Source organism: Grampus griseus (assembly GCF_964374135.1).
Source record: "Grampus griseus genome assembly, chromosome: 6".
Classification (NCBI taxonomy): Eukaryota; Metazoa; Chordata; class Mammalia; order Artiodactyla; family Delphinidae; genus Grampus; species Grampus griseus.
This window is the reverse complement of record NC_139000.1, coordinates 94,834,704-94,850,156: the sequence shown is the minus strand read 5'-3', so window position 1 is coordinate 94,850,156 and position 15,453 is coordinate 94,834,704. Positions and strand designations below refer to the sequence as shown.

The 15,453-nt window shown below is 43.9% G+C and overlaps 1 protein-coding gene across 2 annotated transcripts; it reads left to right on the top strand.

Annotated features, from left to right (window-relative positions):
- Positions 1 to 1,325: 1,325 nt before the first annotated feature.
- On the top strand, positions 1,326 to 15,174 carry NFIL3 (nuclear factor, interleukin 3 regulated). Of its 2 annotated transcripts, none has more exons than XM_082656776.1 (2): positions 1,326 to 1,374; positions 13,309 to 15,174. In XM_082656776.1, the coding sequence occupies exon 2, from the start codon at positions 13,485 to 13,487 to the stop codon at positions 14,871 to 14,873; it is 1,389 nt and encodes a 462-aa protein (XP_082512902.1). In that variant the 5' UTR covers positions 1,326 to 1,374; positions 13,309 to 13,484; the 3' UTR covers positions 14,874 to 15,174. The 2 variants fall into 2 exon arrangements, with proteins under 2 accessions (XP_082512902.1, XP_082512901.1); XM_082656775.1 differs by lacking the exon at positions 1,326 to 1,374 and adding an exon at positions 1,880 to 2,045.
- Positions 15,175 to 15,453: the final 279 nt, after the last annotated feature.

Genomic DNA, 15,453 nt, shown 5'->3' with positions numbered 1-15,453 from the left:
ATAAACCAAAATCAGGATTCATTTTCATCAAAGGAGTCAACTCTTTGGAATAAATGTCTAATAGAGGTGACTGACTCAAAAGCCATACAGAGATGTGCTTCTTGAATTGGCAAGCATCTGGAAAGGTGGATTTGGGAAAGACGCTAAAACTCATATTGCATGTCTACGTTTTCAGAGCCCTGTTGATAAACCTACACTTTATCAGATGAATTGTGAACATGGGTGTGTTCTGAACCACAACATTGTCCTTGGAGAACAGTTTGAAATGTGAAGGCTTCCAGAAACCTGATACGTGATAAGCATGTTTAAGCATCAGTCTTTGGATACTTATAATTCTGTAATATGAGAATGGGGAAGATAGAAAAGAGACAAATTAGCAAGCATATTTTCTATTGATGATGGACGTCGGTGATGGTAACTGGGGGAGGGGGGTGTTCACTCTACTTTGGTGTTTAGTTCAAATTTTTCTTTTTTAAAAAAGTGTATTTTTATCATAGGAGAAAGAAGTGGAAAGTCATTTGAAGCATTCAGACCAGCTCCCGCATAGTCCAAGCAGACAGGAGGTCCTTCTGCACCTGCCACATTCTCTGTTTGGGCAAGTCGGTGCGTCACTGTCAGGAATATGGCTCCCTTAGCAAAGGCAGGCACTGCCGCTTTATCTGTAAATGCGCCATGTGTGTGCCACGTGCCTTTACAGTCTTTAGCTCTATGACTTAAGTCGCCGCGAGGTGCCCTTTCTCCCATTTCTTTAGGTCTCTTACGTAGCCCGGGAATTTGGGGGAGAAGACAACCACATCCAGTTAGAGGCAGAAATGACAGACTTGCTCCTAGCTTCGAGATTAAGAAAAGAGATCCTGAGCGGCCGTCTCAAACCCCAGCAGCAAACGCCAGCGGGCGTACCAGCTGGTTGAACCCCGCGGACCCGCACCCCGGGCAGCCACACTCGGCACGGCCGAGGGACGAGGCGGGTGGGTGCCGATGGGCCTCGGCCAGCTTGGTTTGCCAGTCGTCTTACGCAACAACTTTGCAGCCAACATCTTCGTCCTAATAGTAGAGGGGGCGGTGTTCATGCGTTGCGCTTTCTCCCCTCCATCCGCCCCCTCTCTCCGGGCAGTCGCGCTCTCAGGGGAGACGCGCCGGGCTTTGTAATCTCTGCTTACGCAGCACCGCGGGGCTCGGAACGGCCGCCCGGCCCCCTCTCCTCTGCTGCTCGTCCCGGCTTCTGGCCGTTCGCCAGCCCCCCGCCTCCCCTCTCGCCCACCCCAAGGAGGAGGGGTCCTCCCAGAGTGTGAGGGGAGGGGTAAGGCGGAGGTCCCTGCCACGCCCGGGCCGCGGCAGCCTGCGGCCCTCGGCCCGGCACTCGGTCGGCAACAGGTAGCTTGGCCGGCTGCGCGCTCGGGGAGACGAAACGCGCGCCTCTGCGAGTGAGCGAGGGTCGCTGGGCTCAGAGAGGCACCTCGGTGACCGAGAGGGCGAAGGAGGCGGTGAGGGGAGCGGGACGGTGAGGCAGGGGTCTCGGGCCCCTCCCCATGCTCGCTCCGGTCGAGACGGCCGCGCCGGCCGTTGCGCAACCCTGGAGCGGGGCGCGGGGCCCCAGGCGCTGGGCGTCCCGGCAGTCGGGCGGCGGCGGTGGCCGCGGCCGGGAAGGGACGCGGGCTGCCGGTGGCGCTGCCGGGAGGGGGAGGGGGCGGGGGCGTGGCGAGGGCGGGGCACCGGAGAGCCTGCCTCCGCTGGCCGCGGCCATTGGAGGCGGGCTGGGGGCGGGTGCGGACTCGGCGATTGGGGCCGGGGCCGCCCGTCACGGCGGGCTGGCGGTCGGCGACGTAGCGCCGCGCTCGGAACTGACCTACTAACACACATCTCCCGGCGCGGCCACGGCGCCCGCGGACCCGGCGCGCCGCCCGTCTCCCGCGCCGCGCCCTCGCCTCCGCCTGCCGACCCGGAGGCCCAGCCGGACCCCGATCCCCGAACGCCACCGGCTTCGCTCACGGCCCCCGTTCTTTCTCCCCGCCACCCCAGCTCGCCGCCCTGAGAGCAGGAACACGGTAAGCGCTCCGCCCACCGCCGGCCCGGGCCTGGTGCCCCGCTCCCCGCCCGCTCCCGGGGCGCGCGGCCGGCTGGCGCGGGGCGCGGGCCAGGCTGTGCGCGGGGTTCGGCTGTGCGCGGAGCTGGCCGGCGGCTGCGAGTGTGCGCGGGGCATTCATTACATAAACTTTTGCTGCCTTGTCAGGAGGGGGACTCGCCACCTTAAGGTGGCTGCTTTGATTGCAGCGCCGTCGCTCCGGCACGTAGTCCGGGCTGGCTTGCGCTCCCCCTGCTGCTGTTGCATAATGTCTCCTGATTTCAGGAAAATTGATGTTTTGATAGAGAAGAGCGCCGGGGAGGCTGAGCCGAGGCTGAGCCTTCTCGTGGGGAAGGGCAGCGCTCTTTTCTTTCTCGTCCCTTCTGCGGGGCTGGCGGCGGTGGAGAGGAGGGGAGCTGAGTAATGGGGAAGAGTCTTGATTTTCTCGTTGAGAAGGAGTGTTGGTAGCGTGAATGGTGACGGCATTCGGAGAATGCCTGCGCTGCGTTTGTTTGTGTCCGGGGCTGAGTCTGCACAGACGTTTTCCACCCTGTTTGTCGTCAGCGTGTTTTACCAGCGCTCGGGGAGGTTGTGGGATTTGTACTTGCATACATTGCATAATCTGCCCACAGTGAAATATTGGCAAGGATTACGGGCTGATGTGGGAATGTGCGCGTACGTGTGCAATGATTTGGTAATTTTAGCGCCGCGTTGGATACTGGATCATTACCTGTATACTACGTCCCAAATAAAAAAGATGTATTTTTAAACATTCCTACAAAACATGAAAGGAAGAATTCCTCGGTTTGTATTCTGATCTTGGATACTACCCGAGCTCGTCCCTTAGGTGTTCTGAGCTATTATTTTTAAACCTGGGACGAACCATTGTGACGTTCACCTCCCCACCTTCCTAATTTTAATGCATTCCATTCGATCAGCCCTTTTTCTCACCTTATTGTCATTGCTTTTTCAGACACAAGACAGATCACATAATAGTTTCCTGGAAATGTTGTATTATGTAACGGACGAATTTGCTGGCAGTGAGCACAGGAAGAGGGAGCTAATTACGTGATTTTATAATCTTGCTACAAAGAAAGTAGGACGATCTCAGCCTTTAAAATGTCACTGTAACAGTTTTTTTTTTTTTAAGGATATTTTAAACAGGAAAGTAGACAACTGGGTAAGCATTGAGTTTGCTCATGCAGCCGAATGTGTGTCTTTTGCCCTAAATGAAATGTGCGTTCTTCTAAATTTAGCCCTATCACATTTTAACAATTGTGGCCTCACAGCGCTATTTCTGGCGTTTTCTCCAGGGCTGTGTGCAAATACAAGTTCAAGGCCATTTGCTGTAGTTTTAACTCCACGCCTTCGGAGACCTTTGATAAGATTGTATTTTTAGGAAGGCATTTCGCAGAGCCCGTTGACTTGCTGAATGCTGACTCCCATTTATCTTTTTAAAGGACACTTTAGGAAAGTGCTGTTCCCTGAGAACAGCAGGGGATGGCCGAGTGTCATCTTCTGGTCTTGGCTTTTGTAAATAACAACAGCGAATGGGGTCACAGTATTTGTTTCACATCGTATTTTTATTTTCTCCAGACCAGATATGATTTATGGGAAACAGATATAGGTTAGTAGATTGTATTTTTTTGGTGGATGTCCTAGTTTTATTCGTGTGAGGATTATATGAATATATAATATACCCAGATTTTAAATTTGTCCCTGGACTCTTACGTAGTGTGTATGTGAATATATGTATATGGTGGCGTGTGTATGTCAGATTTGTTTTCCCCTAATGTACTATTAAAATAACTAAAAAGCAGGGTTGTGGACAGTTTTTAGGTGGGAGGGGGGCGGAGGAGGGGACGTATTACAGAGATTCACCTCTGGAACAAATTTATTACCCCAAGTAATTGAAGCCGCTTTCCAAGAAGCTAATATTGCTCCAGGCCCCGAATGTCAGACCCCGACCTACTTTGGAGCGCAGGCCGGGAGCCCCGGGCCTGCAGGGGGCCGCGTAGCGCCACCTTCCGATCGCGACCTCAGGGGTGCTCCCTTGCCTCCCGGCCCACCCCTCCCTCCTGCGGGCCCTTGGGGTCTGGGGGCGATGTGGGGGTGGCGGGCGCGGACCTCGGTTAGCAGCAGGGAGCGCCCTTGGGCGGCGCTTGGATGGGGGCTGCAGGGCGGCCTGTGCTGCTCCTCCTCGCCCCCTCCTCACATTCCTTTGTTCTGGCGCGGGGGTCCTGGCGGCGCCAAGGCCCCGCTGCGCCGCCCACCCGGCGGGGGCGGGTCCTGGGGAGGCGCGTGGGGGGGCGCCGAGGGACCGCCCGGGACCCGAGAGTGCGATGCGCTCTGGGTTCGCTTGGGCAGGAGGAGGGAGGGGGAGGATGCAAGGGCAGCCGGAGCGGCGGGAGGGGAGCCAGGAGAGCGGGAGGGACAGGAGGGACCCAGGGCGAGGCCGCTCCGCAGTTCCAGGGGCCTGCCGTATTGCTTTTTGCGCGCTGAGCTTCTGAGCACCGCAGGAACCTTTGTTCGGGGAGGCTTCATTGTATGTCGGAGCCGAGGGCTTCTGATTTTCGTGAAGTGAAAAAGACCTAAGGAAACCTCCAAATGTCAACAGACCACAAAAATTGCGGGGAGGGGAGGTCCACTATTGGTGGTGGTGACGAGGAGAGCCCCATCTTGACTGTAGCCAGTCGAGTCGATGTATTTTTTTTTTTGAACCTTTAGTCTATGTGGTCAAAGGCTAGAGTAGAGAGAACTCAAATCCCCCGAGTTCAGAATTTTAAAAAATCAAAACACTTGTGTGGATGCCGCTGTCCTGCTATATAAGAGTATATAGTAGTACTTTCATCCTGGCAATAAGTCTTCTGAGGCTGTGCTCCTGCAATAAATCGCAGTGAATTCAGGGCAGCGTCACGGATGTTCTCTGAAAGGGCATCAGCGCAGTGCTTTGTTGAAAAGTTGGCTTCTGTGGGATCAAATCCTACACCCATCCCTAATGGTTTCTCTCTTGAGTTTCAGGCCAGTCAGTAGTTAGGAAACAGTGAAGTGCTAAAAGAGAACACAGGCTGTGGGCTCACAAGAGCTGGGTCCCAGGCCCCAGCCTGTGATCTTGGGCACTGCCCTGATTTCCATAGGCCTCCAGGGTAAACTGAGGGAATAAAACCTGTTTAGCTGGGCAGTTGTGGGGAGCTCAGTAAATGTTTCCTGTAAAAGTGACCAGGAACTATATATATATATATATATATATATATATATATATTTTAATAAAGGTATTCACCTTCATTTTTCACTGCCTAAGTCTCTGTGCAATAAGGAATAAAGTTTGCACTAAGCCTATAGTTAATGATTCTTCTTGGGACTTCCGTGGTAGTCCAGTGGTTAAGACTTCACCTTCCAATGCAGGGGGTGCAGGTTCCATCCCTGGCCAGGGAGCTAAGATCCCACGTGCCTGGGGCCAAAAAAACAAAACATAAAACAGAAGCAATATTGTAACAAATTCAATAAAGACTTTAAAAATGGTCCATGTCAAAAAAATCTTTAAAAAAAAGATTCTTCTTGAAATACTGTACTTTTCTGTTCTAATAATGATTAATTTCTTTCTCAAAACTATTTGCTATTACGTTTGATGGTAATTTTAGTTTGAAGGGAATTCTTGACAGGATTGCAGAACCTCAGACTACCCAAGTCATTGGGTTAATGTTTGGGGGAACTGTTTAAAGGAACAGGGAGAGGTGAGTTGATGGTTGCAGGAATGGTGTAAAAAGTGCCAAACAGCTGCCCTTTTTCAGTTCCCTTTACCTCTCTGTGATGGTTTTCCTGGTCCTGGATAATCTCTCTATCTAAAATTCTAGTCTGAGATCAGAGGCTGGTTAGACCTCACAGATGAGCTGTGTTGGGAGGGAGTGTGTGCAGCCTGTATGGTTAAAACGGTAGGACATGCCCCAACTGCTGATGGTTGGCCCTTTTGACTAACACAGAAGTAAATTTTGTTTGGTTTACCCTTACACTTGCAACATAGGGCAGTGCTTCACTACGAATTACGAGAGGCAAAAATTAGGCCTAGAACTAATCATCATCATCGTTTCCTTGATGCTGCTCATTCTTCAGAAATGAGGTGAAGAGCTAATATTTGCTAAACGTGTACCCTTCCTGTGCCAGGCACTGTGTTGACTGTTCTATTATCGTCCCCATTTTAGACATGAGGAAGTGGAGGCTAAGAGAAATTGATTAGCAGCCCAGGCCAGGAGCCTGAAAAGGGGATTGGGGGGGTGGGGTGACCCTCTGTCTCTGTCCCTTCCCTGAGTGTGAGTGCAAGCTCACTGGAGTTTTTGAAACAATTTCCTTTTCTGTGTTAAAGACTTATCTTTGCGCAGTGCAATTATAACATCACTATGATGCAACAAGCTGAAAATTAAAACCCTTTGTTCAGGCCCTTTCCCATGTTGAGCAATGGGCCTGACTCACCAGCTGAGTGGATATTTCTAGTTGACCTTGCTTTGGTCCATAGAGTCAGTTCTGAGACGTGAATGTGATTGCAGCATGGAATGGAAAAGGTGCAGTCATATTGCCGAGGCTTTATTTTTACCCTAGTAAAATCACACATACTTCATTATTTCCATTGTAATCCAGATGGCATTGATGCTGTTCAAAGTTGTTTATTTTTAATTTGTATTAAGGAATGAGAGCACACTTGGGATTCAGTTCAAAATATGACAGAAACAATGTAATTGAAGTTTCCTTTAATATTCATTTCTTGTTTTTGTAAGGTATGCCTGTATTTCACAGGGTTAACACATTGTTTGATATCCTGTTATTTTTCTAAATTATATTTGAGTTGATTTTTATCCAGATTGGACTTGTATAAGAATGTCGAAAGACATTGACCTTTGATCACAGACATTACATAAGAGTTTTCCAGTTTCAAAATGAGCTTGTATTGCCACCACCCCCAATTATCTCTCAAATTTCATTACAAATACCTTTCTTGTAGTTAAAAAATTACTGTTTCTCATATGGTTTTAATTAGAGTATGCTAGCTTGTTTTTATGGTAAGAAAGTTTAGTAGGGATTTACTAGATGCCTTTCGTAATAATCTGTGCTTTGAGGACTCATTTTCATTGGAAGCAGAATGATGTTTATAAGCCTTTTAGTTATCAGAACATGGTGTCTTTTATTAATTAACTTTCTAGGGATCTAAAGCTGGAGTTAAGTAGCCTTCAAATAAACACTGAAAATAAACATTTAAAATAATTTCTTCTATTCATGAGGCACATAATAAATGACATTTGTAATCGTTTGCTCACTGGGAAGGAAACTGAACAAGAAATTAAAAAGTCAAGCTGAGGAAAATTGGAATGATCCTTCAGTATAATTAGGGACATTCAAAACCTTGCCCTACCATACCATTTCCTCAGCCAACTCTGCATGCATCCCATTTTCCCCATCATTATCCCATGTTGCATGTAGTCTGGTATTACTTACCTGTTGCAGAATTTCTTATAACTGGGTAACTTCATAATTACCCATGTCCCTTAAGATTTCAAATTAGTTGCTAGACTGATAAATTATCTTTTTGAAACTTTCAAGAAAACAAATGGTCCCCATTTTGAAGTGAATGCAGAATTTTTCATAAGGCATTAGTATTTCATCACCCCCATCCTCCCAGTTCCCCTCCCTCAAGCCTTGAAGTTGTTTGGATGTGTTAGCATCTACGCATTTGCCCTGAGCAGTCTTCAGAATATTTTCATTGAGAGTTAGATTACAAACAGTAGCCTCTTTTTGTAAAAGAACGTCAGGTCATACTATTTCATATTTCAATCCCTTAAATTATATCAATGCTATAATAAAATGCAGTGTTGTCATCATATTTATTAAGTTTAAATCTAATTTTCAAGTGGTCCTTTGTTGAGGATGAAAGGGCAAGAAACTTGAAATATTTTCATTTATCATAAACTTGCTCTGGTTTTGACACATTCATTTACAGAAGTACCCGAATAGAAAAAGTAGGCCAGTTTGTTGCTATGATAGGATAAATTTTGGAAAAGTGTGAAAGTCTGTTTATGTGTGTGTTCATAGCTTGATCAAGTATACATTTCTCTCTGACTTCAGAGTCTGTGTTACTAGATACAGAATTATATTATTAATGGGAGGCACTTCACTGGTACTTAAAGAGGTTTAACATAGTTTTCTTAATTTAAAAAGCATTTTTTCAGCCTGATTAGAAAATCCTCATGCAACTTCAGTGTTTCCTTAGTTTTTTCATCCCCCACTCCCCCCTAGATTTTATTTTCATCCATGAAAAGAAGTAAAGCATTTTATTGAAACAATCATGTCATGGATTTTACCCACAGGAAGAAAATGTAGGTTAACATTTGCTAGTATTACTAGTTTAAAGAGCTGTGAATTGATTCATTAACTTTATTTTTTCACTAAAATGGCACTTATCTCAAAAATAAGCCACTGCCTCTTAGTAGAGAGATGGTTTGTAGTTTAACATAAAAGAATTTTTTTGTTTAATGGTATCTATACTATACCTCTGAGGGTGTAAACAGTACATTCAGAGAGTAGAGGTAAAATGAGGTAGTTTTATCAAAATATTTCCAAATCATTGGGCACATCAAATAGTATTTCATCTTGTATTGACAGAACGTTAAAATCAAAGTATCAAATAGAAGCAATTTGCAATCTCTTTAAAGAAATAATAATGATTTTTTCTCATAGTAGATTTTAACATCTAAGCTATTAGTAAGGTTTTAGATGCTTGAAACAAAACGTTTCTTCTCTTCTTGTTTTGTAACAAGTTTGAATTGTCCACCAATATTTCTCTGAGAGATGTGTTGGCGGCCAGAGAAGATACAGGTCTGTCATTGTAAACATAAGTCATAAGGTCCCTCCTCAAAAAGAAATTTGGGCTAGAATTTGTGCTTTATTCTTTTAGAGAATTTTCTAAACCAAATTTATCTTAATTAAAAACAATATTTAGGTCATCTGACTTAAATAGACTTTAAAATCTGGGTTTATGAAACATAACTCCTGCCTGTAGAAATAGTGTGATGTACTACAAAAAAGCATTAATTAGCAATGGTACATCCGAGTTAGGTGTGGGAAAATACGTCATTAGAATGTGATGACTCCTGCTCTTAAATTTCTCCTTTTATTTGTGTTTTTAAGAAGCACCCGTATTATCTAATGCGTGTAATGAAGCTGATCGTGCCGAATACCCCAGCATCATAGAATTGTCATTTAGTGTCAATTATTCACCAGAAAGGAAACTAGTGGTGACTGATGTAACACAGCATTAGTGGTGATCTGAAAACATGAGGCAGAGGTGAAATGACTGTTCAATTAATCATAAGGGAAAACACTGGAACTGAAATCAAGTCATTAGTTAGTTGAGCATAAAATCTGATGTCTTTAGAAGGCGTTGTAAACCACCTTTCCATTCACTTTAATTTAAATTTATTGTTGAAGGGCACAAATAGATTCTTTGCCCTCAACACCTCTGCCCTCTAGTGCTGCATGGCCTTGGGAAAGTCACTCAGTCTTTCTGTGTTTTAACTGCCCTCTCCCACCATGTTGAAAATGGATACATTTTGATTGTGTACCAAAAAATCACAGGTGACAATGCTAATAGCTTTAATTTTTTCCTTCTATTTATTTTAGCATGTAGGTTTGCCCGGAGATTAAAATTTTAGCAGAGATATGAAAATTTAGAATGTTTTCTCAATTCATTAAATACTTGCAGGCTATACAACTCTGTGGAAGCTGGAGAAAAGTTCCAGATGGTACCTTTGTTGTCTTAAAGAAGTTCTGGCAGCATCTAATAGTGCTTTACTGCCCCCAAAGTCACTTAGTAAGTGGGCATATATTACCCAGAAATGAGAGTAACACAGAAAGGAACTGTATGTAAATGAGATGCATTGCAGGGATATACACCAGAACAACCCTCTGGGAGTACAGGAATGGGTACTGTTAGAGGAATTGGATTGGAGTCAGGGCTGTCCTGGAATCTTAGCTGTGCCCCTTAACTAGCTGTGTGACACTGGGCAAGTTGCTTAACTTCTCTGAGCCTTAGTTTTCTCATCTGAAAGTGGTTATTATGAGGGCAGTGAAATAATGACAGGCCAGGCTCACAGTGTCTGTTGCATAGTCAGTGTTGAGTAAATGGCACCTGTTATAATTGTTTTTATTATCACCATACAAAGAAAAAGACAGTGCAGCTAGAAACAATGTGATATGTGCACCAACACCCCTTGTTGGCGGTGCTCCTAGCACACCCCTGGATGAGCGCTGTATTCACAAGCCTGTCTCCCACCAAAGACTAAGGGGTTCCTTGACTCTTGGGAGTTTGATTCTTCCTTCACTCTTTATGTGCCCCCAGTCTGGCTCAGTGCCAGGTATACAGTAGGTGGTCCATATGTGTTGAATAAGTCAAGGAATGAATAAGAGAAGCTCTCTGTTACTAAGCTAAATATCTTTTTTAGAATTTATGTAATAATCAGATTTAAAAGAATGTATCAACAAAGTGTTTTTGGCACAAAGCTCTCTTATATAAGGCAAATGAGTGACTGTCAATCAGATGTTGAGCACCTAATAGGTTCAGTTTGTTGCTAGGATACAAATATATTAATTTGAGCCCTGAACTAATTTGCAGTCTAGCTGGACATACAAAACAAACATGTAGGAAGATACACATTGTACAAAATCAGCACCTCTCTCTACAGTATCTCGCACTGCTGATAAACTCTTTTCAACACTGCAAGGTTATTTGATAAATAATATTACAGAAAATATCCTAATGTCGTTATGGCCTGATTTGCTGGTGGAATCATAGAGGCAGTTAATATGTGTGGATGAAGGAAGAACCAGATTCTAGTACACATAGTGAAATTCAAATAGGAAGAATATTAACTGAAAAGAAATGAGATTTTTCTGCAGGTTTTGAATGTACCAACAAAGTTGTAGAGACGACAAAGTGGACATAAAGTACTTAGACACCCAGAAGAACTGGGTTAAGAGATTTTAGGACAAGTGGGATATTTTTGTTAAATGGAAGTAGTGTTATTTTCTCTATGCAGTGTGGCAAGGGCTGCCTGCCCGCCCTCACTCACACTGGACTCAGCGCGATTCTTTGGACCAGGAGATTGCAGAGAGTCCCAGCTCACTCAATGTAGGTTTGAAATGATGAAACAATATGAAATGATGAAAGAATGAAAAGTTTAGGAAGAGTAACTAACACAGAATTGTGGGGCATTTCAAAAGCATAACTGTAAAAACTCATAGGTGAGGTGAAATGTAAAAGGAATGTAATTATTTTTCCCCAAGGAAGGGACAAATTAAAAAATGCATGGAAGAGAAAGAGTCTCAAGTGGAGAAAATACTCAGAATAATAGTGTGCAAGGAACTGCATAATGTTTTAAAAAACAGTAGTATCTGGGGATACAGTGGAGATTTAAAAAGCATCTTGGAAAAGTTCAATGTAATTATCTTCCTGGAACTGGAATTTTTACTCTTTGCTTCAACATTCATTTGATTTCAGGGGGGAAGACTTAACTGAATTAGGGAATACAAATTCTTGACAGGAGGGAAGAATCCATTCAGTATATTGAAGGAAAAGGGGTTTTCATGTCAGAACAAGAAACCTAACTGGAAATATAGGAAGCAGGGTTGTTTACTAAGTGATAACTAGGAAGCTCCCCTTTCTACACCATCACGGCCTGCTGTGGCAGACTCATTGCCTTCATTTCCCATTAAAGCTATATTTTCAAAAACAAACGGAAGCTTGGTATTTGTAATCACAAGTTTTGCTAAGTTGCAACTCACTGTTTCCATTGGCTCAATTTGATGGACAGAAACATGGCATTAAACCTTATTCTTGATGATCCTGAAATTATTACATCATTCCTTCTGTTCCTTCTGGAAAAGACACAGGAAGCTGGCAGTCTTTTCCGCTGATAAAATTAAACGTCATTAGTCATTATAAAACTATGCACAAGAAAGAAAGAGAGACCTAAAACAAAAACATTAAATCTTTTTAATAGGGCAGGAAGAGTGCCATATACAGATAGTGCCGAATGAACAGTTGTCTTACCATATCTCCTTTATGAAAGTATTACCTACTGGAAAATTAGACAGAGAAGCCCTGTCCAGGAAGACAGATCCAAAATGACCACGAGAAGATTGTTATTGGAACTTAATATGGATTTATTATCTCCTGTCAGGCCAAGTTCAGATTATAAATATGTCATCAGTGGAAAAGGAAGCTAGTTGATGGTTCTATTTTTGAGTTCTTATATTTTGTTTGAAACTAATTAGTAAAATGGAAAGAAATTCTTTCCATAATTACATTCTCTTGGTTTAAAATAATTTTAAGTTTCAGGAAGGCACTGTACTTAAAAAAAAAAAATCCCTTTGAATAATAAGCGTTTATTTTAGTCTGAAGCTACTTTATCAATGAAATCTGTTATGACAGAATTGTCAGGACCAAAAAAAGCACTGTGGATGCTTCAATCTTAAGTGAATGTTTGATAAATCAATTTGAAGGAACCGGAAAAAAAAAAAAAAAGAACATTTCTAACCTCATAGCACAAATGTGTCAAAAGAGATGGCTTTATTGAAAAGAGTCCTTTTCAGGTATGCTGAGTCACTTGGCAGAATGACCATGACATCAGCCACATAAGAGATTAAACAACTACAACTCAGTTGTTTGTGTGGCTTTTATTTTTGTGGCAATAAAAATTTAGCTCCCTTTATATTTGATTCCATGTAATTACAGAATTTGTTTACTGATATTAAAGGGGTTTACTTGGAAAAGTTCCTTTTATGAGGTGAGCTTGTTTGCTTGGCAGTGATATAAGTGCTATCTAAAAGTATTCAGAAGCCCCACAAGATGCAAGTACTATTTAAAAACTTACCAACCAGAGGCGATCTGTCATTTCCTTCCTGTAATGTCCTATCCCCACATGCCCCACCCCACCATTTTTTCTCCTGAAACACAGTCTTCCTCTGTTTTTCCCTGGGGCAGATGTGTTTTTTTTCTCTCACTGTCCTGGACCACAGGTCTCACTGTGGACTTGTTCTTTACAACTTTACCATATAGGTATTTGGGTACTTATTTTCCTTACAAGATTGTAAACTCTTTGAAGGGCAGAAATATTGACCCTCAATGCTTCGTGTACTTTCTTGTACATAATTGGTAATAAATATTTACCAAATGGATAACTGTTTCTCTTCATGTATTGCAGGTGACCTAGAAGACCCCTACTCCGTTTGGTGAGAGAAGCCGAAGAGATTTATCCTGGACGGTGGAACAAAAAGAAGAATATTGATGGATTTTAAACCGCAGTTTTTAAAGCATTTGAGATTACTGAGGAAATAACTTCTTCTCCTGCACCGCATATATAGGTTAAGGTTGTTTCTGATGCAGCTGAGAAAAATGCAGAGCATCAAGAAGGAGCAGGCATCTCTTGATGCTGGTAGCAGCGTGGACAAGATGATGGTGCTTAATTCTGCCTTATCCGAAGTCTCCGAAGACTTGACGACAGGGGAAGAGCTCCTTCTCAATGAAGGAAGTGTGGGGAAAAACAAATCTTCAGCATGTCGGAGGAAACGGGAATTCATTCCCGACGAGAAGAAAGATGCCATGTATTGGGAAAAGAGGCGGAAAAATAACGAAGCTGCCAAGAGGTCTCGGGAGAAGCGTCGACTGAATGACCTGGTTTTGGAGAACAAACTCATTGCACTGGGAGAAGAAAACGCCACTTTAAAAGCTGAACTGCTTTCCCTAAAATTAAAGTTTGGTTTAATTAGCTCGACAGCCTATGCCCAGGAGATTCAGAAACTCAGTAATTCTACAGCTGTGTATTTTCAAGACTACCAGACTTCCAAATCCACCGTGAGCGCCTTTGTGGATGAGCACGAGCCCTCGATGGTGGCCAGCAGTTGCATTTCTGTCATCAAGCACTCTCCACAGAGCTCTCTGTCTGATGTTTCGGAAGTGTCCTCGCTAGAACATTCGCAGGAGGGCCCTGGGCAGAGTGGCTGCAGAAGCCCAGAAAGCAAGTTCCAGGTCATCAAGCAAGAGCCGATGGAACTGGAGAGCTATGCCAGGGAGCCCAGAGATGACCCGGGCACCTACCGAGCGGCCGTGTACCAGAACTATATGGGGAATTCTTTTCCTGGCTACTCACACTCTCCCCCTCTGCTGCAGGTCAACCGATCCTCCAGTAACTCTCCAAGGACATCAGAAACCGATGAAGGTGCAGTAGGAAAGTCATCCGATGGAGAAGACGAGCAGCAGGTTCCCAAGGGCCCAATCCACTCTCCCGTCGAACTTCAGCGTGTCCACGCCACAGTGGTTAAAGTTCCAGAAGTGAACTCCTCTGCCTTGCCACACAAGCTTCGGATTAAAGCCAAAGCCATGCAGATAAAAGTGGAAGCCTTCGATCATGAATTTGATGGCACACAAAAACTTTCTTCGCCTGTTGACATGACGTCTAAGAGACATTTCGAACTTGAGAAGCATAATGCCCCCAATCTGGTACATTCTTCTCTCACTCCCTTTTCAGTGCAAGTGACTAACATTCAAGATTGGTCTCTCAAATCTGAACACTGGCATCAAAAAGAACTTAATGGCAAAACTCAGAGTAGTTACAAAACTGGAGTGGTCGAAGTGAAAGACAATGGTTACAAAGTCTCTGACCCAGAGAATTTGTTTTTGAAGCAGGGGATAGCCAACTTGTCTGCAGAGGTGGTCTCACTTAAAAGACTTATAGCCACACACCAAATCTCTGCTTCGGACTCTGGGTAAAATTACTACTGAACAAGCTCTGGGCATTTAGAGATGTCATTTGCAATAGATAGTACATTTTGTATTAGGCTGAATTTTCACTGGACTTGTGATGTCATTTCACTGTAATGTTCACATGTTGACTGTTGGGTGTCTTTCTGTGCACAAATTATTATGAAGATTAGACTGTGTTATCACTCTGCCTTGTGTATAGTCAAATAGACCATTGCAAAGGCTGTATATATTGAACATTATTTTTGTTGTTCTATTATAAAGTGTGTAAGTTACCAGTTTCAATAAAGGATTGGTGACAAACACAGAACTTCTGCTCCATTGCACTTAATTTTATGGGAAAGAAAGAGCAATTTAAGTTACAAAAGTAGATACTGTATTAAGATATTCTGCATTTTACTTATTTGGGGGAGTTTTCTCCCATCTGTAAGGGAAAACCAAAACATAAGTTCAACACATAATATTTCCTTTTCTAATTTGGCCCAGGCTATGATAAGTTTGAAAACCTTCCAAAGAGGGAGAGTAGGGAAGAGGGGGTGGGGAATGCATTTTCTTGCATTTGAGACTAGTAATTTACTAAATTACTCCC